At 42.8% G+C, this 26,729-nt stretch overlaps 2 protein-coding genes and 2 long non-coding RNA genes across 12 annotated transcripts in view; 3 read left to right on the top strand and 1 right to left on the bottom strand.

The window, feature by feature from the left end:
• LOC144987354 (uncharacterized) overlaps nt 1-26,729 on the top strand; it is a 62,251-nt gene that overhangs the window by 30,412 nt on the left and 5,110 nt on the right. The window lies entirely within an intron of this gene.
• Nucleotides 1,101-14,916, bottom strand: LOC144987353 (uncharacterized). The gene is made up of 2 exons (XM_078936721.1): nt 14,766-14,916; nt 1,101-2,167 (listed from the first exon to the last, which is right to left on the bottom strand). Exon 2 carries the CDS (start codon nt 1,758-1,760, stop codon nt 1,284-1,286), a length of 477 nt encoding a protein of 158 aa, XP_078792847.1. The 5' UTR covers nt 1,761-2,167; nt 14,766-14,916; the 3' UTR covers nt 1,101-1,283.
• LOC111949292 (uncharacterized) lies at nt 11,562-15,882 on the top strand. The gene is made up of 2 exons (XR_002875306.2): nt 11,562-12,613; nt 15,242-15,882. It is a non-coding gene; the product is annotated as an uncharacterized LOC111949292 (long non-coding RNA).
• Nucleotides 17,064-25,616, top strand: LOC111949280 (uncharacterized). Of its 5 annotated transcripts, XR_013651230.1 has the most exons (4): nt 17,064-22,769; nt 23,421-23,514; nt 23,604-23,691; nt 23,776-25,616. XR_013651230.1 is itself a non-coding variant. In XM_078936718.1 (2 exons), the coding sequence occupies exon 1, from the start codon at nt 17,282-17,284 to the stop codon at nt 18,107-18,109; it is 828 nt and encodes a 275-aa protein (XP_078792844.1). In that variant the 5' UTR covers nt 17,066-17,281; the 3' UTR covers nt 18,110-22,769; nt 23,421-25,616. The 5 variants fall into 5 exon arrangements, 1 of the variants encoding a protein (XP_078792844.1); XR_013651228.1 differs by having other exon boundaries at nt 23,604-25,616; XR_013651229.1 differs by having other exon boundaries at nt 23,421-23,691.

The following is a 26,729-nucleotide window of genomic DNA, read 5'->3' as shown; positions in this document are numbered from 1 at the left end:
CAACACCTCCTCACTTTTGAAGTAAGGGTGTACAAATGATGTCAATGCATACAATCTACCTTAACAGAACATGTCATTTTTACACACTGAAGAGGCAGATAGCATTACAGCAAGTGTGTACTTCTGTGTGTCTAAACACAGTGTGTGTGTAAGTGTGTGTGTGCATGTCACTGCATTTTACGGTTTGGAGTCACGGCTTGGAGTGGTTGCGCGGTTGGAGTCGTGGCGCGGCTTGGAGTCATGGCGCGGCTTGGAGTCGTGGTGTGGCTTGGAGTGGTTGCGCGGCTTGGTGTTGTGGCGCGGCTTGGAGTTGTTGCTGAGTTTGGAGTCGTGGCACGGCTTGGAGTTGTTGCTGAGTTTGAAGTCGTGGCGCGGCTTGGAGTTGTTGCGCAGCTTGAAGTCGTGGCGCGGCTTAGAGTTGATGAGCAGCTTGGAGTCGTTGCTGAGTTTGGAGTCCTGGCGCGGCTTGGAGTCGTTGCTGAGTTTGGAGTCGTGGTACGGCTTGGAGTCGTTGCTGAGTTTGGAGTCGTGGCGCGGCTTGGAGTCGTGTCGCAACTTGGAGTGGTTGCTGAGTTTGGAGTCGTGGCGCGGCTTGGAGTCGTGGCGCGGCTTGGAGTCATTGCACGGTTTGGAGTCGTGGCGCGGCTTAGAGTCGTTGCTGAGTTTGGAGTCGTGGCGCGGCTTGGAGTCGTTGCTGAGTTTGGAGTCGTGGCTCGGCTTGGAGTCGTTGCTGAGTTTGGAGTCCTGGCGCGGCTTGGAGTCGTTGCTGAGTTTGGAGTCGTGGTACGGCTTGGAGTCGTTGCTGAGTTTGGAGTCGTGGCGCGGCTTGGAGTCGTGTCGCGACTTGGAGTCGTTGCTGAGTTTGGAGTCGTGGCGCGGCTTGGAGTCGTGGTGCGGCTTGGAGTCATTGCACGGTTTGGAGTCGTGGCGCGGCTTAGAGTCGTTGCTGAGTTTGGAGTCGTGGCGCGGCTTGGAGTCGTTGCTGAGTTTGGAGTCGTGGCTCGGCTTGGAGTCGTTGCTGAGTTTGGAGTCGTGGCAGGGCTTGGTGTCGTTGATAGGTTTGTAGTCCTGGCGCGGCTTGGGGTCGTTGCTGAGTTTGGAGTCATTTCAGGCTTGGAGTTGTGGCTGGGAGTCATGGCGCTGCTCGGACTTGTGGCTCGGCTTGGACTGGTGGCTCGATTCAGACTTGTGGCGAGGTTCGGACTCGTAGCTCGGCTCGGACTCGTGGCACGGTTTGGACTTGTGGCTCAGCTCGGACTTGTGCCGCGGTTCGGACTCGTGGCTTAGCTCGGACTCATAGCGCGGTTCGGACTTGTGCCGCGGTTCGGACTCGTGGCGCCTTCTGACTCATGGCACGGCTCGGACTCGTTGCTGAGTTTGGAGTAGTGGCGCGGCTTGGAGTCGTGGCGCGGCTTGGAGTCGTGGCGCGGCTTGGAGTCGTGGCGCGACTTGGAGTCGTTGCTGAGTTTGGAGTCGTGGCGCGGCTTGGAGTCGTGGCGCGGCTTGGAGTCGTGGCGCGGCTTGGAGTCGTGGCGCGGCTTGGAGTCATTGCACGGTTTGGAGTCGTGGCGCGGCTTAGAGTCGTTGCTGAGTTTGGAGTCGTTGCTGAGTTTGGAGTCGTGGCACGGCTTGGAGTCGTTCCTGAGTTTGGAGTCGTGGCACGACTTGGAGTCGTTGCTGAGTTTGTAGTCCTGGCGCGGCTTGGAATCGTTGCTGGGTTTGGAGTCATTGCGTGGCTTGGAGCTGTGGCTGGGAGTCATGGCGCTGCTCGGACTTGTGGCTCGGCTTGGACTGGTGGCTCGATTCAGACTTGTGGCGAGGTTCGGACTCGTAGCTTGGCTCGGACTCGTGGCACGGTTTGGACTTGTGGCTCAGCTCGGACTTGTTGCGAGGTTCAGACTTGTGCCGCGGTTTGGACTCGTGGCGCCTTCTGACTCATGGCACGGCTCGGACTCGTGGCTCGGCTCGGACTCGTGGCACAGCTCGGACTCGTGGCGCGGTTCGGACTCGTGCCGCGGTTCGGACTCGTGCCGCGGTTCGGACTCGTGGCGCGGTTCAGACTCCTGGTGCGGCTCGGACTCATGGTGTGGCTGGAGGCTTTGGATCTTTGAAGAAGCATTTGGTCGTGTGGAGGTAGGACCCAGGTTGACACTCGTGGCAACTTTTCCTGTAGACGAGGTGAAGAAGTAGTAATTAATAGAAAGCTTGGAAAGTGAGAACCAGAGAACAAGACTTGAGAACAATAATGTGGGGAGGCATAAAAAAATGATCTGCGTGTGTGTGTTCCAGCCGCGTGGCTATTGCGGGCGGCAGTTGGAAAGATCGGTTGAAAGAGGCTAGAAGAAGGGCTGTTAAAAAAAACTAACGGGCAGATCAGGGCCAGCAGCTGTGATTGTTCATGCGTTTTCTCATTACTTTGTTCTGTTTTTTTGTTGTCGTTGTTGAAGTTCTCGACTGCAAATAAATTGTTCTTTCTTCATCACGTCTCGACTTTTGACGGGCATAACAATATGGAGGTCTCACAGAGATTTATTGTTTTTGATTTTTGAAAGAACGAATATTGAAGGATGTCGGAAAAAAGACAAGACTTTCTCATCGAAATTAAAGAAAAACTTTTCCAGCTGACTGTTAAAGAGCTGTGTGGTGTGCAAGTTTTTCAAGATCTTGGAAGGTGAACGAGCGAGAGGAAAGACGCGACGTGCTCTCGTTAAACTCATCATCAAGTTTTGTGAGCAAGAAGAATTGTTGGAGGAAGAAGACGACGGCATGTCGGTGCTTCTGGAGCTGAAAGATCAGCTGGAGGACGTGTTGCAGGGCCGATCACCAGGAGGCTACGCGGGAGCTGCGCACCTGTCATCACCTGCGGGGGCGGAGCAGTCAGCTCCACCCACCGGCGGCAAGGCCAAGCACAGTGGACGGCAAAAGGAGAAAGCATATCCCTTTCATCACAACCTCAACAGTTTCTTCAAAGAATTTCAGGAAAAAGCAAAACGCAGAACGACAACTCAACGATCAGCCAATGCTGTGCGACTTCTGTTCAGAAAGGAATTTAAGATAAAGGGACGTGGGTGAGTCAACCTCCAGAGACACTCTAACTTTCAGCAGCTTGGAACACCAGATCGAAAGTGGCCTTAGAAAAGGTTATTCAGAGCTGGAAATAATAGAAGCTGTGATTGGAGCTGTGAGTCCTGGCCTGAAATTAAGAAGCTATTTGGAGGGAAAAGCAAATCTAATTTTGATGACTCTCAGACAAATATTAAGAGCCCATTATGCAGAAAAGAATGCAACTGTGCTTTACCAGCAGCTGTCAAAAGCAACCCAAGAACCTAGTGAAACAGCACTTGAATTCCTCATTCGTGGACTTGATCTACGCTATAGGGTTCTGTTTGCATCTGAACGTGCACAGTCTGGCCTCAAATACAACAAGGAACATGTCCAGAGCCAGTGTTTTCAGTCAATTATGACTGGTCTGCTCAATGACAACATCAGGGCTGAAATGCGAATGTACCTGCAAGATGAAAACAGTAGTGATGAAGTGCTACTTCAAAAGATGCAAATCGCTCAGTACAATGAAACGGAAAGAGCTCAGAAAGTAAAAGCTGCAAACAAACACAACAATAAGCCAGTTAAAGAAAGTCCTCTGTTATCAAAAATAGAAGAAAATAACACTGCCATAAGAGACCTCACAGGCCAAGTGGCTTCACTGTTCCAAAGCATCCACAATGACAAGCAGTGCCCCCCCAATAGAGCCTGTGCAAACTTTGTTCGTCGACCTAAAAGACAATGTGCCGCCTGTCAGCGAGACACTATTGACTGTCAACAGTCAAAGGGTGCAGATTTGGAACAGAGTAGATGCCGGGAAACGGGCAAAGGTTGTAGCTGAGGGACGTGCCGAAGCCAAAGAGCCACAGTCCCAAAATCTAAATCCCAAGTCCATTTCACCAGCCAAACCCTTCAACCCAAACATTAACCAACCATTCAAAAGTAAAAGTCCTGTCTATCTCGCTTTGGTACGGCCAAACAATAAGCTGAAAGATCTCCCAACCACGCCCAATAGGCTTCCTTCGAAACATCAAAGAGTTGCACATTTAATTGGCAAAAAATATCTTGTTTGGTGCAAGATGAATAACATAAAGACTCAAGCTCTGTGGGACACAGGAGCACAGGTCACAATGATAAGCAAAGCAAGGATGTCCCAAAACTTGCCTGATATGAAGATCCGTCCCATCAGCGATCTACTAAATCAAAATGGGTTTTTGGACTTGAGAGCCGCAAACGGTTCTGAAATCCCTTTTCAAGGTTGGTTTGAGGTTTGCCTGAGTTTCTGTGGTCCAAAAAAACAATCTACAAGGACAGATGAGGTTTTGGTTCCAGTGCTGGTGAGCAAGGACATTGTCCAATGACCTATAATTGGGTTCAATGCGATTGAAGAAATCGTGAGAGAGAGAGAAAAACCGGCTTTGCCTTGTGAAAGAATAACTCTGCTTAGAAACTCAAATTAGGCACAAGGAAAGCAGAGACTCTCTTGAGCTTAATTCAGGAAACTCCAAATGACAAGATAACATATTCAATTAGGACAGGACACACACCTGTTGTAGTGCAAGGGGGTCAAACAAAGTGTATCAACTGTTCAGTGTACACAAAAGTCGAGGAAGACCATGAAATGCTGTTTGAGCCAGAAGAAATCTGTCATTGAGTGAAGGGCTCAGTGTGTCTTGTCAGTTGATAGAAAACTCCAGGTCTTACCGCAAAGTGAAAATCCATGTCACAGATAATAAAAGATGGCGGCGCGCGTAGGTGCTGCGGCTCTCGGCTCCTCATTCAGTGCTTCCTTTTCTATATTTTCTTTATTCCTTTTCTATACATTCTCGCTTTTATTTTTATTTTTGGGTGCTGCTAACACCCACTACACTCGTCAGACGCTATTGGACATCGAAAACCGACATCAAGTCGCTGTTTCCAGCAACTTCCACCACGAGCACAACATTCCGTGCTACATAGCAAGACCCCCGGGCTCACCTTGGATTGTTGTCGGTACCGGCAGACGACGCAGGCGGAGGAGGGAGAGGAAGCAGAAGCGAGGCTGCAGGTCTGGCGTCATGCTAAGACTACGGAAACAACCACACAAGCCACCTCTACCGAGCCTTTTCCTCTCAAATGCCAGATCGCTGGTTCACAAATTGGACAACTTGAGATTACAGCTGGTCGGAAATTATCATGTCAACAACTGCTGTGCGCTCATCATCACAGAAACTTGGCTTCACCCGGACATACCCGACGCTAGCGTGCAACTCGAAGGCCGCACTCTGCTGCGCGGGGACAGAACAAAGGACTCCGGTAAGAGCAGAGGAGGGGGACTCTGTGTTTACGTGCATGAAAACTGGTGCAACAACGGAACGATCATCGATCAGCTGTGCACCCCCGACGTGGAGCTCATGTCTGTTAGATGTCGGCCCTTTTTTCTTCCGAGAGAGCTGACTGTTGTTATCATCACGGCTGTGTACATCCCGCCGGACGCCAACGTAAACACAGCGCTCTCTCTCCTGCTGAGCGCCATAAACAAACAGCAGCGGGTTCACCCCGACGGCGTTCACATCGTGGCAGGAGACTTTAATAAGGCCAACTTAAAGACTGTTCTGCCGAAGTTCTACCAACATGTGAAGTGTTCTACGAGGGGGGAGAACACTCTGGATCATGTTTACACTAACATCAAGCATGCGTACAGAGCCTCCCCCCTCCCCCACCTCGGGCAGTCAGACCACCTTTCCCTTCTGCTCTTCCCGGCCTACACCCCCCTCATACGCCGATCCAGGCCCACCACAAAGACCATCACAACCTGGCCTAAGGATGCCCTTCCCATGCTGCAGGACTGCTTCCAACAGACAAACTGGGACTTATTCCACCATCAGGAGCTGGAGACACTCACAGGAACAGTGCTGGACTACATACAGTTCTGCATTGGAAATGTGACTGTGGACAAAACCATCAGGGTTTTTCCAAACCAGAAACCCTGGATGACCAGCCAAGTCCACTCCCTCCTCAGAGCTCGTGACGCTGCCTTCAGGTCAGGGGACAGAGCACTATACAGTGCTGCCCGAGCTGACCTGAAAAGAGGAGTAAAAGCAGCCAAGGCAGACCACAGGATGCGCATGGAGGCCCACATTTCCAGCAACAACCCTCGAGAAGTTTGGCGAGGCATCCAGGACATCACCAACTTCAGGGGCTGTGATGTGTCCACAGCAGCTCCAGATGCTACACAGGCAGAGGAGCTTAACTGCTTCTTTGCTCGCCATGAAACAGTCCAACACCACCCCACCACGCCGGACCCACCCCCAACCCCCACCGGCCCCAGCACACCCCCACTCACTGTACAGAAGCACGACGTCAGACGGGTGCTCCTAGCAGTGAACCCCAAGAAGGCTGCTGGCCCCGACGGAGTTCCAGGCAAAGTGCTCAGGGCGTGCGCCCATCAGCTCACCCCCACCTTCACAAATATCTTCAACATCTCCCTGGCCCAGGCAGCAATACCATCCTGCCTGAAATCAGCAACCATAATCCCTGTGCCAAAAACATCTCCTACCACCAGCCTCAATGACTATCGCCCAGTGGCCCTCACACCAGTCATAATGAAGTGCTTTGAAAGGCTGATGCTCCCGCACATCAGAGACCACCTCCCCACTGACACCCACCAGTTCGCATACCGCAAGAACAGATCCACAGAGGACGCCGTAGCCGTGGCTCTCCACTCCGCACTGAACCACCTGGAGCAGCAGCAGAGCTACGTCCGGATGCTCTTTGTGGATTACAGTTCTGCTTTTAACACAATAATCCCGGACAGACTCTGCAATAAACTGCTCACTCTCGGCCTCCCACCCCTCACATGCAATTGGATTAAAAACGTCCTCACAAACCGAACACAAACTGTGAGACTTGGCCCCTACCACTCCTCCACCCGCACACTGAACATTGGGGCCCCACAGGGCTGTGTGCTAATCCCCCTGCTGTACTGCCTCTACACTTACGACTGCAGTCCAGCCCACAACAACAACTGCATCATAAAGTTTGCCGACGACACCACGGTGGTCGGACTCATTCCCAGGGGGGAGGAGTCTGCCTACAGAGAGGAGGTCCGGAAGTTGACAACCTGGTCCTCAGAGAACAACCTCACCCTGAACACCAGCAAAACCAGGGAGATCATAGTCGACTTCAGGAAACATGGCGCGGACCCAGCCCCCCTCCTTATTAATGGGGAGCATGTAGAGAGGGTCCACACCTTCAAGTTCCTCGGCATCATCATCTCTGCAGACCTTTCCTGGACAGCCAACACCACCGCCATCATCAAGAAGGCTCAGCAGCGTCTGCACTTCCTGAGGGTCCTCAGGAAGAACAAAATTAAAACCAACCTGCTGCTGCCCTTGTACCAGTCATCCATCCAGAGCCTGCTCACATACTGCACAACTGTTTGGTTCGGCAGCTGCACGGCCGTGGATAAAAAGAGACTGCAGAGAGTCGTAGAGACAGCTGAGAAAATCATTGGGTGCCCTCTCCCCACCCTGACGGACATCTACTCCGCGCGCTGTCTCACTAGGGCTCAGAACATCATTAAGGACAGTTCACACCCCGGCTCAGACCTGTTCAACCTGATGCCCTCCGGGAGGCGCTACAGAGGCATCAGAAGCAAAACGAACAGACTAAAAAACAGCTTCTTTCCAAAGGCAATAACAATCCTCAATTCCCAAATGCACAGATAAGAGGAAAAAAAACGGAAAAAAAAACATTCCTGTTTACTCTGTCCACAGTCTGACCACAGTGTCATCTATCTACCTCATTGCCACCTCTGCACTTTGACATGTCTACGCACAGTTTTTTCCATACGCAATTTTTGCACTATTATCTCGGCACTCTCCAATACAGTTTACAGCTTATATTGCACACTTGTATATACTGTTTGTTTGCTTGTTTGATTTTATTATATTACAATGTTATCTTTACTACTTTTCCCTTCCTTACTGTTCTTGCACTGATGGTGATGCTTACATCTCATTGTACCATGCACAATGACAATAAAGCCATTCTATTCTATTCTATTCTATTCTATGAACTCACCTCACCATGATATCACTCTGCCATGCAAAAGTGTGATTGGAAGTATGCAGAGAGTCATGGACTCTTAAATGACAATGCTCCAGTGGCCAAACATATAATGCTGTACCTTGACCGTTATACGATGAGGTAAAAAGTCACATACAGGACTTGTTAAATAAAGGTTTTATTCGCAAGTCTAGGTCACCATATGCATCCCCAATAGTTTGCTTGAGAAAAAAAGATGGGACTTTCTTTCATGAAGAAAGTGAGGTCAAAGTTGAAGAGCTGCCTGTCATCCTGATGTTGTTGGAAGTCACTGCCAATGCAGGTCAGAAAATTAGGACTCTAATAGACTTAGCTTCTGACACAAACTACATCACTCACAGAGCAGCCAAAAGACTGAACTTAAAAAGTGAGATAATCACACTGATTGTTCATGGTGTTGGAGGGATGTCAACAAAAGTGAAGTCAAGAAGATACTTCCAAAAAATCAGAGTTAAAATCCCTCAAGGAACTGAAAAAGCACATCCGTTGATATGCTACGGCCTTGATGAGATTGCAAAAGTGCATCAAGTTGTAACACCAGAGCAACTAAGAAGATTCTTTCCAGAGACTGAACCAGAAGACCTACAGAGACCAGACACAATTGACCTGCTAATTAGTCACAGAGAGGGGCATCTGTCTCCACAAAGACTCAAAATGGTGGGTGATCTAGTCCTGTGGGACAGTCCTCTGGGGAAAATTGTAGGTGGAGCTCATCCTGATGTGTTTGAAAATGTTGATGTCTCAGCTCACAGGTCTGAAACACATTTTGCTCGTTCTATGAGAACAGCTGCTGTTAAATATAATGAAGTCTGCAGTTCAAAAGTATCTTCCCAGCATAGGTGTGCGGTTGCTGCGAGTAATTTCCTGGAAATTAGTAATTTCCTGGTGGACTTGGGAGAGTATTGCAGCTGCTTGTGATCCAAAGTGTAGAGGTTGTCGGTGCGGCGTCAGCCAGGAGGTAAAGAAATGTCATTGGTGGAGGAAAAAGAACTTGAAATTATAAAGCAAGGCCTAACCTATGTCTCATCAGACTCACATAGCGACTCACCACACATGGATGGAACTTATCCCTGGATTGTAGATCTATCATCTCTTCCAAACAACAAGAAAGGAGTGGAGCAAACATTTCTGAAAACAGAAAAGCAACTAAACAGGCAACCTGAGTGGAAGATGACTTACGCTGCCCAAGTCCATGACATGGTGAAGAGGGGAGCGGCAAAACAACTCACACAGGAAGACTTGAACAGCTGGAAAGGACCAGCATGGTTTGTGAGCCATCTAATTGCACCAAAGCCAAATTCCATGTCTACTCCTGTGCGTCTTGTTTGGAATAGTAGCCAAAAGTTCAACGGGCTGAGCATGAACGACCTCTTGTTGAAACGACCTGATGTTCTAAATCCCGTACGAGCAGTTTTACTACGGTTCAGAAGAGGAGTGCACGCAGCTCTGGGCGACATCAAGAAGATGTATAACTCTGTATGGTTAGAAGAAAAAGAGATGCATCTTCACCGTTTCCTCTGGAGGGATGACGAAGAACAGGAAATTAGTGAATACGCCATCACCAGAGTGAACATGGGTGATCGACCAGCTGGATGTATTGCTCAACTGGCTATGCGAGAAACAGCAAATCTTCAAATGTTCATCAACCTGGGAGAGGAACGACTGATTGTTGAAGAACATCCAGCAACAACTTGGAGAGCTTGAATGAAAACATAAAGGGAGTCGAACAGATCCTGAAAGCAGGAGGGTTTTTCCTCAAACCATGGATCCAATCTGGCCAAAGTGGGAGGCACACTGAGACTTCAGATCCTCTCACTCCAGCAAATGAAAACAAAATTCTCATACTACCCAATCAAATGAATATGGAGGAAAATAAAGCTCTTGGAGTTGGCTACCTGGTGAAAGAAGATAAACTATATGTAATGACTGCAAACAATTTCTCAAAAAGAAAATACAAAATAAGAGTTGAACAAGATCTTCTGGAAGAGGAAGTATGAAGGAAAACTCCAAACCCCTTAACACGAAGGGAGTTACTGAGCCAAGTAGCAAGTTTGTATGACCCAATTGGTTTAGCCACACCTACAAAACAAAAAGGGGTGATTCTTGTTAGGAAAGCCTTCCAAGAAGTAGGAGGTGGAGCTAAGACCAAAGACACCTGGGACAAACCCCTTTCTGACCACCTGAGAGAAGAAGCAATACAGCTTTTTGAAGATTACATACGTCTCGGTCACATCACTTTCCCCAGGAGCCTCACACCAATGGACTGGGTTAGAAATCCCTGCGGAATAACATTTTCTGACGGAAGTGACAAAAGCAATGGTGCTGTGGTTTACTTCAGGTGGGAAACAATCAAAGGCGTTCAAGTTAGACTGGTTGATTCAAAGACAAAGCTTACTCCACTTAACCAAAAAGTAGACGCAGTCAAAGCTAAAATGTGTGGAGCTGTCTTTGCATCGCGACTAAGACTGTACGTCGGAAAGCATAGCCGCATAAAGATAGACTGCTGGTATCACCTAGTGGACAGTCAAATTGTTCTTGGAGCCATTCAGAGAGACAGTTATGGGTACCAAACCTTTTTTGCTAACAGGGTTGGTGAAATCCAAAAGGTCGGACCCATAGAAGATTGGTGGTGGATACCAGGAGACCTCAATGTTGCAGACTTCATTACAAGAGGTACTGGACCTGCAAACCTCCATGAGGACTCTGAATGGCAAAGTGGACCACCATTTTTGAGGAAACCTATGACAGAATGGCCGTTAATGTCAGCCAAAGAAATTGCTGCCAGTTTCAAAGAAGGAGTTAAACTCCTATGAAAAGCTTACTCTTCTGCCACCACAAGAGCTCAGGCAAAAATCAAGACAAATTCACTTGACAATATGGTTCAAGTTAATCCAGAAAAGGCATCTTGTGAGTCCAAAGTGGAGATTGCTCATGTTCGCAGTCCTTCAGCTGGATCAGCAGTCAAAAAACTCATAGATGTTACCAAAATCAGCAGTTTAATGCGATTAGTCAGGATTATTGCTTGGCTTTGGAAAGCTGTTAAAATATGGAAGCAAAAACTGAAGAACACAAAAAGGAGACAAATCAAAGTTGCCCTTTCAAAAGAGGAATTAGGAAATGCAATTAAAAAACTCACACTCACTGTGGAAGAATAACAGGATGCTCTCAGAGACGTGTTCCACGCTGCACAAGAAGGGGTGAAATTTGAAAATACCATACTGAACAGACTTGTTGTGTACAAGGATGAGGAAACAGGACTTCAAGTTTGTGGGGGAAGAATCCAAATCTTTGATGAGGCCAAAACAGCAGTGCCCCTTTTGCCATATAACTTGTGGGTGTCAACACACTTCGCCCGAGAAGCACACAAAGCAAACCATGAAGACATTGCTGGAACACTCATGAGGATGAGGAAAAAGGCCTGGGTTGTTAAAGGCAAAAGACTATCTAAAAAGGTTGTTGATAGCTGTGTGGAGTGCAGAAAGATTAAAGCCAAAAATGTTAATAAATCATGGCTGATCTACCTCCAGAAAGAACACATCCAGCCCAACCCTTTGAGTTTACAACAGTTGATTTGTTTGGGCCCTATGAAGTTAAAGAGGAAGTAAGAAAAAGGGTACAACTTAAGGTGTGGAGGATTGTCTTTTCATTTATGGCTTCCAGAGCTGTTCATGCTGATGTCGTGAGCGATCAGTCAACTGAAGTTTTTTTGTTAGCCTACAAGAGATTCACTGCCATCCAAGGTCACCCAAGCAAACTCTGGTCAGATCCTGGAAGCAACTTCGTGGGAGCAAAAACCAGCTCTTGAACGCCTGCATCTGTTCTTGGATCGATTGGAAAAGTCAGATATCCAAAATGAAGCTGCCCTGCACGGGACCGATTGGAGTTGGAAGATACACCCTGCCGACTCACCCCACAGAAACAGAGCAGCCGAAGCAGCTGTCCGAGTGCTGAAAAGAGCCCTGCACAGTCTAGGTGGGGATGGCAAATTTACTTGGGGCGAATTCCAAACCTTCCTCTACATAGCAGCCAATCTAACCAATGGAAGACCCATAGATGTAAGAAGAAGATGTGAATATAAGGACATTCTCCAGCTATCCTGTTTCGAACACCGAGGCTAAACCAAAGGAAAACAAGTCTGCAATAAATATTCCAACCACATTCCTACATCGAGATGTTAGGCACATCATTGTGATCCTACCAGTTGAGGAACAGAAGTCTAACCAAAATAAAGATGAAGCCAAAGTATGACCTCCTTGGGTTCAAGAACCAGGAGCTCAAGTGGGAGGGGTCATGTTCAACATCTTAGCTGTTGGGAATGTCTCCACCCGGGCCGAACATACAGTCTCCACCTGGGCCGGATATGCCCATGTCAGCATCAAACAGACACCTAACTCAACTCATTCATCACTGAAAAACTTACACCTGCATCTTCGTTTGGTCTGATTCCACTCCAGCTCCAGAAACCAAGCCAAAGACACAACTGGTATGGACTGATATTGAATTAAGAATCTGTTTTATGTTGAAAGCTGGTTATTGGTTATAATTTGAATTTCATGAGCATTTTAATGTGTTTAACATGTTAAGTTTTGAAATGTTAAATTGAAATTCTGATTTATATTTTTAAGGTTTTCAACCTATCATGTTCATCTAAAATCAGAGAGCTACCTGCCAAAATAAACACAAGGGCAAAGCAAAGTAGATGTGTGATTGAGTTGTTTCCATGTCCTTTGGAAAACATGCTCTACCGAGTCAGACAGGAGCAGGGGGAGACCAAAAGACTCGACAGTCTGAGACTGTGCATTGACTACAGGGGTTTGAATAAAAACACTGTTCCAGACAGGCAACTAGAATCCAGGAGATTCTTGACGGGCTAGGTGGAAATGCATGGTTTAGTGTGTTAGACCAACGAAAAGCTTACCATCAAGGAAGCATGAGCGAAGACTCAAAAGCATTCACAGCTTTTACAACTCCATGGGGGTTGTATGAATGGAATAAAAATCCTTTTGGCCCCACAAATGCACCTGCAGCTTTTCAGTGAAGTATTGAGGAAAGTTTAGAGGGCCTGAGAGACAAAATCTGTATTCCATACTTGGATGATGCTTTGGTCTACAGTAAAACATTCTTGAAACACATATTGAAAATGTCAGATTGGTCCTGCAACGCCAGAAAGCCTGGGGAATCAAACTCAGACCAGACAAGACAAGTGTGACCTGTTCAAAAATGAGGTGCGTTATGTTGGGAAATTGATTTCATCTGAGGGGTACAAGATGGATGACAAGGAAGTGTCAGCAGTGAGGGAACTAAAAACACCCCCCCCCCCCCACCACCAACATCAAAGAGCTGCTTAAACTTTTAGGATTTTTGGGGTATTATAGAAGCTATGTGCAAGACTTTTCACGACATGCAAAATGTTTATATCATCTTTTGTCCACAAATGCAGCTCCAAATTCAAGGTCCAACCATCACCCTGCAAAGGGAGGACAACCCCCTCCACATCAGAAAATTAAGCACTTAAATTGTTTTTTTTTTTTTTTTTTTTATCAGACACTGGGTTTGTTTTGTGTAAAACCTACCGACATTGTTTACAATTGTTTGTTTACACAAAACAAACCCAGTGTCTGATAAAAAAAAAAAAAAAAAAAAAAAAAAAAAAAAACAATTTAAGTGCTTAATAGAACTTATAGACACAATGAACTTCATTGAATCACATCAGAAAATTGTTTGGACTGAAACCCATCAGAATGCCCTGAATCATTTGGTAGATGTCCTAACTAATCCCCGGTGATTGCTTACCTAAGGTTTAAGGAAACATTTATCCTGCACATAAATGCTTCAGAAGAGGGACTTGGAGCTGTTTTGTACCAGAGACAGGAGGGAAAACTCAGTCATTGCTTATGGTTCACGAACATTGACACCAACAGAAAAGAACTACAGACTGCATTCAGGGAAACTAGAATAACAGAAAAAAACTACAGACTGCATTCAGGGAAACTAGAATAACAGAAAAAAACTACAGACTGCATTCAGGGAAACTAGAATTGGCACTCAAGTGGGCTGTTACTGACCGATTAAGAGACTATTTGTTTTATGCTCCTTCCGTAATAGTGTACAGTGATACTAACCCTGTCATTATGTTTTGAGCACAGCGAAACTGAATGCAACTGGTCATCGCTGGGTGTCCGAATTAGCCGACTTGTTATTTATAAATCAGATAAGATTGAACATTTCTGATGAAAAGTCTTAAAGGCCTACATTTTACTGTCAGGAAAGAAGCTTTCATTAGTTTACAGTCTTTTATGTTTTATGGGTGCTGGATGTTGTTTTACCAGTTTTTGCTATCTTGATGTGGATGTTCATTTTTTATCTGTGTTTTTTCATTTAATTATTATGATTATTATTTAGAGTTTGGAGAAGTTAGTTAATGAAATTTCTGGAGTAGAATAAATGTTCCCCACAGACTAAAATCACATCTCTGCTTAAACATTATAACCTGCATGTTTGTCGTTTGTCATTTAAAATGTCACCACTTCCCTGACAAAGCTTCAAAGATCATTTATTAAATGTAAAATATGAATATATTAAATCATAAACCTGAACTTGTGTTAAAATCCAACTTTTTCTGCTTTTAAACTTACCTTTACTATTAAAACTGCTTAACTAAATTTCCCATCAGTTTTGCTGTTGTTTCACGATTTCAACAAAAAAAATATGTTTGGAGAAAATCGTCTATTGAACGAAGCTGTCTGCGTGTCGACGTCTTAGAGTCCCTAAGCGGTCTGTTGATCTCTAAGTGTGTTGTTATAGCAACAATCTGTGCTGTTACAAAGAAGAACCCAAAGCCTGACTGAGCTGTGACACCATGTCGCCATGGAGATGTTGATTCGAATAATAACAATGCAGGGATACAGTTTTTACAGTCTAATCAAATCACTAAATCACATGTCAAATCTCCTCTGAACCATTTTCACATGTATTGCTGTTTACATCTCTGGGTGGGGGGAGGGGTTGTCAATTTAATTTATTTTATTTATTTAACCGCCACTTTTTGCATATTGAAATACATGTTTGTTTGTTTTTTTCTATTGTCAGTTCTGTGAACCTTTGTGTGCAGATTAAAACCAGTCTTCTGCAGAACACATGCATGCAGCAGACCAGCAGGCAAGTGTGCAGAATTCCCCTCCAAAATAAAAGCCATCAGTCATCTTGGTGTCTCTGCTGCGGATGTTGACGCTGACAACGCCGTGATGAATGACGTCCATCTTCTCACCGTTGGTTCCTTCTCTGGTGATGAAGTCGCCCGGCTGGAAGACCTTAAAGCACAGTTTGGTCAGCATGGAGGGGACAAAGCTGGGATTGGCGTTGGCCAAAAGTGGCGTGGAGGCCGCACTGTTTGTGACAGTTGAAGAAGATTATTTCCTGAGGCGAAACAGGAAAGGGTTGTAGACATTTTTTACTGAGGCAAAGGCTTGGGATGAACATTTCATTGTAAAAGCAGCTTAGTGCTCTGTTGATAAGGTTCTCTGCCCTCATGAAGCAATAACTAATCAGTTTACATGACTCTTAACGTTATCATGCAAAGAAAGACGGCTGGATTATATCATTAATTGTATGTGAATCATTCAAACAAGGATGTTCTCATATATTTGTTTCAACAAAAAGCAACCAAAAAACTCAAACACATTTAAATTAAAGTTTACATTTTATTTGCAGTCTGTAAATGAAACTAAAGGTGAATCTTTTTTCTTTCAGTGAGTCTGTTCATTTCTGTCTGTTTCTGGTGTCTCACCTCTCACAGACGCTCATTCAGCTCCTCCAGAATGTTCTCCTCATCAAACATGTAGCCCTGATGATGGTGTTCATGGTCATCGTGGAGCATCTCCTTGGCATCCCTTTGGGTTCATAAATCCACATTTGGTTCATTCCACTCAGAGTTTCCAGCAGCGCTCTAAAAATTTAAACATTTACGTGATAATCTTAAGATAAAAAGATGGTTTAGTACGTATACTTAGCCTGTTTCTACATAAAATATCCTATTTGCAGAAACATTCTTAAGATTTATGTGCAAGATCAAAATAAGCTACCAAAATAAAAGTGTTTCCTGTTTTAATAATAAAAGCTTTCTTGTTTAAATGTATTTTATTTGTCACTTTAATACAGACTCAGTTTAGTCTGTAATAAAACTCAGGCCGTCAAGGCCTTCAAGGCCTTCTCTGTAGGCCTAAAAAATATCTAAAAATATTAATCTATGACTTTTTATCTCTTAAATTTACAAGATTTTTTTTCTCGTAAATTCATAAGATTTCTTTCTTGTTAAATTACGACTTAAGGTCATAATATAAAAAAATGTTTTGGGAAACTGGCCCTAAAACTGGTTAACCTCATTGCACAATTGCCACAGTCACATTTGAATGTTTTTGAAAAGCACGTTCTAATAATTTTTTTGTGCACTGCATTGTTGTTACTCTTTCGGCTTTTCCCATCAGGGGTCGCCACAGCAAACGAGTCGCATGGTAAACTTGGCAATGTTTTACGCCGGATGCCCTTCCTGACGCACGGCATAATAACAATAAAAGAATCTGATTCGGATTTTTATCCTTATGCAAAAATTAAATTTTGGCCAAAAATGTAACTTAGGCATTCAGTAGATGTCCGTCAGGGTGGGGAGAGGGCGCCCAATGATTTTCTGAGGCGTCTCTTTTTATCCGCGGCCGTGCAGCTGCCGAACCAAACAGTTATGCAGTAAGTGAGCAGGCTCTGGATGGATGACTGGTAGAAGGACAGCAGCAGGTTGGTGCTGATGTTGCTCTTCCTGAGGACCCTCAGAGTGGAGGAGAGGTGGGGGCCAAGTCTCACAGGCTGTGTCCGAATTACCGCCCTAACCCCTATATAGTGCACTATATAGTGCGGTCGCCATTTTGTAGTGCTGTCCGAATCTACAGTTCAAAAATCAGAGGAGGAGCTAAGATGGCGGTCCGTGCGGTCAACTTTTTGTGAGCTGCTACGGTCCGGTCCCAAAATATCCCTTTTGACCTCATTTTCAAACTGCTGAACTAGTTTTGCTTTTTTTTTGTATTACTCTCAAGTCTTACCATTGTAAAGGGACAAGAACGAACTGAGAAAAACAACAACGGCAATATTAAGAGCTCCTAGAATGCCACGGGAAAAGCCTGTATCGGAGAAGCCGACTCCCGCATCCAAAAACCCAGAGATGACAACACATGACCACGAATACGCCATGGAAGTTTCCTCGCTGTCTACTAAAAGGAAAACCCCGGTTACACCCACTAAACCCTCCGTTCCACCTAACAAGGTAGTCATCTCTAACAAAAGTGATGCCGAGTTGTCAGCATTAACTGCCGCCATCGAAAAACTGACTGCGAGATTTGACGACTTTGACGGCAGACTTCGGGAAAACTCTGTGATTCTGGCTAATCTGACGAAGATCACTGAGGTAAACGCTGCTGATATAAAGGACTGTAAATCCAAAGTGCACAATTTGGGAAAAGAAGTTTCTGTGCTGAGGAAAGAAAATGATGACTTAAAAGAGAGGGTGGTGGAGATGGAGCGATATAAACGGCGCTGGAACCTGAAGTTACAAGGTTTGAAAGAAAAAACCGAGGAAAACACCCGCAAAGAAGTCCTGGAGATCCTGGCAAAGATCGCGCCACAGCACACATCGGTGTTGGAAATGGTTGTGGATACAGTACATCGGCTGGGGAGGAAAGAAACCGGGAGGCACCGCCAAATTATCATCCAGTTCTCCATGAGGCACTACCGCGACATCTTCTGGAAGGTTTCTAAGGATGCAAGGGTTTGTCAAGAGTTGGGAATCTTCTTCAAGCAGGATTTCTGTAAAGCTGACCGAGAAGCAAGAGCTGCTGTCTGGCCCAAAATGGAGAAAGCGAGAGCTGCGGGACAGAACGTGTACTATCGAGGCCACATCGGGTACGCTAATGGAGTCCGTCTGTTTCCAGACTAGTTGTGTTGTTGTTTTTTTTATTCTTCTTTACTAGTTTGGAGTTAACTACCATAAATGCTTTGTTCTTAAAGCATAAACCTCATTTGCTCCGTTTTTTCCACACCTTAAGTTCACAGAGGAAAGTGAAACTCTGTTGTTGTTAACTTGAAAGTTATAAGTTCTAAAGTATTTTTTCTAAAAGTTTGAGGTCTAGTTCTGCATTACAATGTTGTTTGGGATCTGAATTCCAACCGCTAACTTTCACCTTCAGTAACTAGCTAAGTAAGTAACTTTTTGTTCATTTTTGTGTTATTGTTTTTTTGTGTTTCATGTCTAATTTTAACTTTGTTTCTTTAAATGTTAGGGGTTTACGAGACAATGTAAAAAGAAAATCTATGTTCCTATTCTGTAAAAATGTGAAAGCCAGCTGCATTCTACTGCAGGAAACTCATTCTGTTAAAGCAGACGAACAGTTTTGGTCTAATCAATGGGGAGACAAAATCCTATTCTGTCACGGTACAAACAAATCTTCTGGAGTTGCTTTGCTCTTTAAAAACTGTTCGTTCAAAGTGATTACCCGTATCTCTGATGATGACGGTCACTGGCTCATCTGTGTTCTTAAAACTGATGATGGTTTTCTGATCCTATGCAATGTCTATGGCTATAATATTCCTAGTCAAAACAAGTTATTATTAACGGAAATTGCAAAACATGTCAAACTTCTCAATCACAAGTACTGTACAAATACTGTAGTAATTGGTGGTGATTATAACATGGTTCTAGATGAATGGCTGGATAGAGTACCCTCAAAGTTCAATACCCATCATATTAATCCAACTTTACGGGACTTTTGTCTTGATGTTAATGTTTCTGACCCCTGGAGGATTAAAAATCCTCTCAGACAAACATTCTCTTGGTTCAAGCCTAATGGATCATCAAAATCTCGTATTGACTTCTGGCTAGTCTCAAATAACCTTCTACAAAACAAAATAGACGTTAACATCTCAGCAGCTCCCCTTACTGATCACTGTTTGATTGAACTTAATGTCAGCTCTCAAATCCAAAAATCCTTTGGAAGAGGCTACTGGAAATTTAATTCTTCACTTCTCACTAATGAAACTTTCTGTAATGCTGTTATTGAATTATTAGAAACAATAAATAGTGATTCAACCCTAAAATCTTACACTGATAAGTGGGAATTCTTTAAATTCAAAGTACGTCAAACTGCCATTAAACATAGCAAATTAATTGCAAAACATTATAAGCAAAAAGAAACTGAAATTTTGACTGAGTTAAATCAGATTTGTTCCAAGCCTGTTTTCAACGAGGATGATAAACAACGCAGAAGCATTTTACAGTGTTCTCTTGACGATATTTATATTAAAAAAGCGAAAGGAGCCTTCATCAGATCCCGAGCAAAATGGGTGGAGCTTGGTGAAAAGAGTACTTCTTATTTCTGTAATCTAGAAAAGAAGAGGCAAGAGAAGAATGCTATAAAGAAACTTCATATTAATAATCAATTATGCTCTGATCCTCAAATGATTTCTAAAGAAATAAGTTCATTTTATAGTAATTTGTATTCGTCATCTTATTCCGAATCCCATAATAATACTTTTTTCCAGACAATTAAAGATTTCATTCCTAAGATTGATGACAATTTTAGAAATTCTTGTGATTCAGAAATAACTTTGCAGGAATTAGAGAAGGCTTTAAGCTGTCTGTCCAAGGATAAAGCTCCAGGATGTGATGGACTGACCAGTAACTTTTATAAATTCTTTTGGGAGCATATCAAAGATTTAATTTTTGAAATGTTTAAAGAAATTATTCAAAATGGGTCTCTAACACATACAATGAAACAGGGTGTAATCACCCTTATTCCCAAGCCGGGTAAAGACCCAACATTTCTAGATAATTTAAGGCCTATAACTCTTTTGAATACTGACTATAAGCTTCTAACGCATATATTTTCAAACAGATTCAAGTCAGACATAACCCAAATAATCTCTGAAACGCAGTCCGGTTTTATTAAAGGTCGCTCAATTCATAATAACTTACGTCTTGTTCTGGATATGATTGACTATGAACATCTCATAGATACAGACGGTTTTATTTTATTTTTAGATTTTTACAAGGCCTTTGATATGATTGAGCATAATTTCATGTTTCAAACTTTGCAATTCTTTGGTTTTGGTAACAAATTTATTAATACAGTTAAAACTTTTTATTATGAAACCAGTAGTTCTGTTTGTTTACCTCAGGGGACGTCTCACAGATTTAACATCAGCAAAGGTATAAAACAAGGTTGCCCAATTTCACCCCTTCTTTTTATTGCAGCAGCAGAAATGCTGTCTTTGCTCATCAAACATACTGACTTTGGTAAGCTGACAGTTGCAAATGCTGAATTTTCAATAAGCCAACTAGCCGACGATACAACAATTTTCCTTAATAATCTTCATGACATCCCCAAGATTCTTAAAACGATTGACTTCTTTTCAAAAGCTTCAGGCCTCAAATTGAACCTAAACAAGTGTGAGATCTTACCCATTAAACCATGTACATTATTGAATGTTTATAATATTCCCATTAAATCCACAGTTAAATACCTCGGAATGCATATAACTAAAAACAAAACAGACTTGGAAAAACTGAATGTTTGGGACAAATTAGAGAAATGTTCGACTCTGCTGAATAACTGGGCACAGAGAGATCTTTCTATTTTTGGTAGAATTCTCCTCACCAAAATTGAAAGCATATCCAGATTCATATATCCCACCTATTCTATAGGTGTCCCTAAACAAGCCATCAAATCTATTAATCAAGTCAATTTTAACTTCATATGGAAAAGGAAAACACACTATGTTAAACAAGGTACGCTGACTAAAAAATATGAAGATGGAGGTCTTCAAGCCATAGACTTTAACAGCCTTAATGGCACCTTAAAAATAAACTGGTTAAAATCATTTATTAGGAATCAAAATAGTATTTGGTTCATTGTTCCTAATAAAATATTTTCCAGCCTAGGAGGGATCCAATTTTTACTCAGTTGTGATTTTGATAATAAGAAACTTCCCATCCAACTCTCGTCTTTTCATCAGCAAGTTCTCATGTATTGGAAGCTCATTTATAAACACAATTACAGCCCACACAACACTCCCATATGGAACTGCAGATACATCACTATCAGAAACAAATCCATCTTTGTTCCAACATGGTTTGAAAATGGAATTTGGTCTTTAATGCATCTTCTTAATGACAATGCCACTCTCATGTCTTTTGATGATTTCACAGCTAAATATGGTTCACTAACGAATAGAAAAGATTTTGAAAAAATTAAGGCCATTCCTCAAAATGTTGTGAGCTCAGTTTCTGATCTGTTTCATAATGACATCTACAGACATCCTACTGTCCCCAAGCTTCTGATTAATGGACACAACATAGCAACTGCCAAACTCCCAAACCTTCAAATCAGAGGATATTTTAATGTAACGTCCTTTCCCTACATCTCAAATCCAAATTATATAACCCAATATTTTAATCATTCAAAAAAGAAACAAATACGAACTAAATATTTAAAACTCCCCATTCCTCCTAAAGCCAAGGAAGTTCACTTTAAGACCTTTTCAGGTATTTACCCTTCCAAGGAATTATTAAGAAAACGGTTTGGAATTCCTGAAAATTGTTGTTCTTTTTGTCATGTGGAGATTGAAACAACTGAGCATCTTTTCTTTGAATGTTTTTATTCTGATGTCTTTTGGAATAGTTTAAATTATTGGCTTTTCCCCAAGATTCCACTTTTAGCAGACTTTTCTATTAAGGATATCATTTTTGGGTTTATTTTAGAAAACAAGAACACAGAACTTCTTCTGAATGTTGTAATTATTTTGGGTAAATTCTATATACATAAATGCCGTTTCCTTAAAATCAAACCATTTTTTTCTACATTTCATAAAGAACTCTGCTCTTTTTTTTCATCTGTAAACTTCATGGAAAACAAACTTGCTATGGAACTTCAAAGTATCATATGTAAATTACAGCTTCTTGATAGCCCCCTAAGTTAAGATTAATTACAATGTCTATGTAACCCCCCCCCCTTTTTTTTTTTTTTTAATTTATTTTTTATTTTAATGTCTTGTATTTATTTTATTTTATTTTTCTGTATTATTGGTAAAAAAAAATTATATTGTCTTTATTCTGGAAAAAAAAAATATCAACAGTATTCGAATTTCAGAGAAGCAAAAAGCAATCAGAACATTGTCTGTATGTGATAGATTCAGTATTTTTTCATAGAGTTTAACCCCCTGGCTTATTTCTATTTCTACTCGTGTTCCTCTGTATGTTACAGATGTTTATTTGATATATGCTGTTGTGTTTTTTTTTTGATTGCATACCTAAAAGTACTTTCTTGTAAAATGGCATAATGTGCAATAAAGTTGTTAAAAAAAAAAAAAAAAAAAAAAAAAAAGTTCAAAAATCATGTGCACTAGAAATTTCCCAGAATTCTCTACGAAAAACCAGTGTGGATCGATGCTCACTCGATCGGCGAATATTGCCCAGAATGCACTGCGTTCATACCAGAATGCATTGCGTCTGACCCACAATACACTGCGTGTGACCCACAATACATTGCGTTCGATGGATCCGAAAATGGCGCACGGTGGCGCGAAGAAAATGACTTATAAATGTAAGTATTTAAAGAAGTAGCAAGTATTCGTAGTCAAATATATTTGTATATATATTATATGACATGTTTAATATGTTATATTCTTCAATCGACATTATTATTTTGAAGCTAATCGATTTCGGTAATGCTAAAGCTAACGCTAACTAGCGTTGAAGGCTAAAAACAAACACAGAAGCTAGTAGTACATCCAAACAGGATGAGTTCTAACCGCAGTTATTAGCAAGTATCTGTTGTCAAATATATTTGTATATATAATATATGACATGTTTAATATGTTATATTACTCAATCGACATTATTATTTTGAAGCTAATCGATTTCGGTAATGCTAAAGCTAACGCTAACTAGCGTTGAAGGCTAAAAACAAACACAGAAGCTAGTAGTACATCCAAACAAGATGAGTTCTACCCGCAGTTATTAGCAAGTATCTGTTGTCAAATATATTTGTATATATAATATATGACATGTTTAATATGATATATTCCTAAATCGACATTTTTTGAAGCTCATCGATTTCGGTAATGCTAAAGCTAACGCTAACTAACGTCGAAGGCTAAAACAAACACAGGAGGTAGTAGTACATCCAAAAAGGATGAGTTCTAACCACAGTTATTAGTTATTAACGCGTTTTTCATTTTTTTTACATATGCAGGGACAGACGAGGATGTGGATAAATTGATCCGCCTGCGGATGGAGAAGGAGAGCCTGTTTTCAGGCAAAAGATTCGCTTCAGCTGCCGGATGGGAGTAAGATACAGCTCAGATTTCTATTCATTTACCATTAAAGTGTTAATTGTTGTGATTTCTGGTAAAGGTTTTTGTTACCTTGTATTTAGAGCAGTGATACAGGAATTGGGGCTGACAGAATTTATTAGTCCAGCCAGAGCTGCAAAAAAATGGGAGAACCTAAAGAAAACATACAAGGTTTGTGAAGAAATAAAGGCATAGAAATGTCTGTGTAAATTTAATTAAGATATTTTTTCACAAGTGTCCTTTTGGTATTTCAAGGAACTTTTAAGGCCTCCCACCGGCAGTGGCACTGAGGCAGGGGAAGCTTCAGCAGCATCATGGAAGTGGTTCTCCTTGATGCATGAGGCAATAGGCAACAGGGCATCTGTTAGGCCTCCATGCCTCATTGCCTCATGCTGGGAGAACCCTTCCACATCCTCTGGGGCATCCTCTGCCTCAGTCCAACAACAGCAGGAGCAGGCAGGGGAAGATGAGGAGGAGGAGCGGCGGCCGCCGCCAGCTAAGAGGCCACGGCGGGGCAGCCTTTTCCAAATTTTAGAAAAGGCAGAGAGCAGAGAGGAGGAAAGAGCCGCAAGAGAGGAGGAAAGGGCCAGAAGAGATGAGGAAAGGGCCAGAAGAGAGGAAGAGAGACAAGAAAGACTCTTACTTATTCTAGAAAAGATTGTAGAAAAAATTTAATGTTGTTTTGTATTGTTCCAATATGTTTAATAAATTCATGAACAGAAATGAATTATTAACAAGTATTATTTAAACCTGAGCCATTTTTAACAATCTCAAAAACATCAACAATCTCCTAAACATCCAAGGTAACTATTTACAATTTCATCTTATATTTAAGCCCTTTTTTTATACATCTTAACAATAATCATGTTCTTCTAGAGCCATTTGTGGCCCAGTTGGAGCTGACAGGAAACCAGAGATTTGGCCTCGCAGACGGATTCCACTCTGCTCGTCCTGCTGGTTCCTGGCGTTGTCCTGCTGTGGCTCAACTGTGGGCTCCAACCAGTCCCCTTCACTGATGCACATATTGTGCAGGATGGCGCTGCAGGCAATGATTTTGACGGCAAATTTTGATTTAACTTCCAACGCCCCCAGAAATATGGCTCTCCACCTCGTCTTCATCATTCCAAAGGCTCTTTCCACCACAGAGCGTGCCTTGGCGTGGTGCCGGTTGTATCGGGCCTCAACTGCATTTCTTAGGGGTTCCCTGTAGGGTGTCAGCAGCGTGATGGGTTGCGCAATGCAGGGATACCCACCATCACCTAAAAGGATGTATCCTTCAGGTGGGTATGTTTTATTGGTGTAAATTGGGCTGTTGCGCAGAACCCGTGAATCACGGACCGATCCAGGATAACCAACAAAGATGTCTAAAAATTTGGCATTCGAGTCGCAAACAGCCTGCATCTGAATTGAATAAAAAAGCTTCCTGTTAAAATAAGAAGCTGGATCTTCTTTTGGAGCCTTGATTCTTATGTGGCAGCCATCAATGCTCCCCACGACCTTTTGGAAAGCAGCAGACCCAGCGAGCTGCTCAAATCCAGAGGCGACTAATGGCAGTTCAGCCCTACTGGGAAGCCGGATGACCCTGCGCATCAGCTGGAGGATGCGATCTGCCGTCCTGTGGACAATGTCACTTACAGTGGACCGTGGCATATCAAAGGCCCTGGCTACCACACGGTAAGATGTGCCACAGCCCAGCCAGAAAAGGAACACCAGGACCTCAGTCTCCTGTGCCCACCCCTGATTGTGAGGAACCCGAAGCTGCTCCACCAGATGATTGATGGTCCTGCGGGTCAACCGGAAATCCTGTCTTGTGTCAGACTGACCATCAGCGTAGTTGGCCAGGACGGGCACCTTTATGTTGGGAAGGCAGTAGATACACGGAAGACCCTGTAAAATAGAACATTATTTAATTTTTTAAATTAAATCTCAGTTTTTGAATGTTTCTATTTATTCTGATATCTTAAATTTTGTTTATAAAGTGTTTTTGAATGCTGGAAAATCTCAAGTTTTTTGGCTGGGTTTTTGGGTTTTCATATTAATTTTTGTATAAAACAAGTGTGCTGTAAATCTTTTTTCTAAATAAACTGCTATAGAATACTTTGTGTTGAAGGCTAATATGGTTTGACTCTGGAAAAAAAACATAACTTTCTCTGTAGATGGTATACCCCCAAATGCTAAAGTTTAACTCACCAGTTGTTCATGTCTGGCTAGGGCTGCCAGAGGAACTCTTGTGAATATGAGACGTCTGCTTCTCCTTGCCGATGTGAGACGCCTGGTTCTCCTCCGTGCCACCTTATGTAGCAGATAAGCTCGTTTTTGGACTGATCTTACAAAAAACAATCGAATTATTGCCAACATGAAAACGGCTAGATTGATATTCGCCATTTTCAGAAAGTGGAACAGAAAGAAATGCCTCCTCGCACGAGACAGTAAAGGGTTTAGCGGCGCGAAAATAAATATAAACATTGCCGTGGACTTCTAAACTTGCCGCTTTATTTCTGAACAAATACATTAAATCCACACCAATGTGTTTGTAATTTTATTATTTATAAATCAGTCCAATTTTACATCATCAGAACACAGCAGATTCATAAATAGTCTTCGTAAAATGTTTATATATATTTTTGCTTTTACTTTGGAAAATAGGTTAAATAGTAGTTTGCCTCCAGACCAGGTGGTGGCGGTAATGCGCCACTTTGTTTTCGTGCCAAGCGCCATATGAAAACACCCGAAAGAGAAAAGTAGTGAGCACGGGTGTCCGAATTGCTATTAAAATTCAGAGAACTATAGAGAACTATATAGTGCCGCACTATATAGGGTTTTAGTAGTTAGGGGTTAGGGCGGTAATTCGGACACAGGGACAGTCTGTGTTCAGTTTGTGAGGAAGTTGTTAATCCAATTGCATGTGAGGAGTGGGAGGCCAAGAGTGAGCAGATTATCGCAGAGTATGTCCGGGATTATTGTGTTGAAAGCGGAACTGTAATCCAGATAATCCACATTATTTTTTTAAGTTATATTTACCAATTTATCAACGTTGTTTTTAAAAGGAAACAATATATGTTTGAATTACTTAAATTAAGTAGGCAGAACCGAAAAATGTGATAAAATGATTAAAATAAACTAAAAACATATTTTAAGCATTTACTAGAGGTCAGAATCACTTTTTTCATGTCATATTGAGATAAAATCATCTAATAAAGTCAAATATT

This window comes from Oryzias latipes, chromosome 18 (genome assembly GCF_053564925.1).
Source record: "Oryzias latipes strain Hd-rR chromosome 18, Olatipes_Hd-rR_3.1".
Lineage (NCBI taxonomy): Eukaryota > Metazoa > Chordata > Actinopteri > Beloniformes > Adrianichthyidae > Oryzias > Oryzias latipes.
Note: the sequence above shows the minus strand (reverse complement) of the source record. Positions and strands in the feature narration are given on the sequence as shown.

Coding starts and splice junctions, on each gene's coding strand:
- LOC144987353 (XM_078936721.1), bottom strand. CDS start 1,760: ATGACTCCCAGCCACAGCTCCAAGCCACGCAATGACTCCAAACCCAGC.
- LOC111949280 (XM_078936718.1), top strand. CDS start 17,282: ATGCCACGGGAAAAGCCTGTATCGGAGAAGCCGACTCCCGCATCCAAA.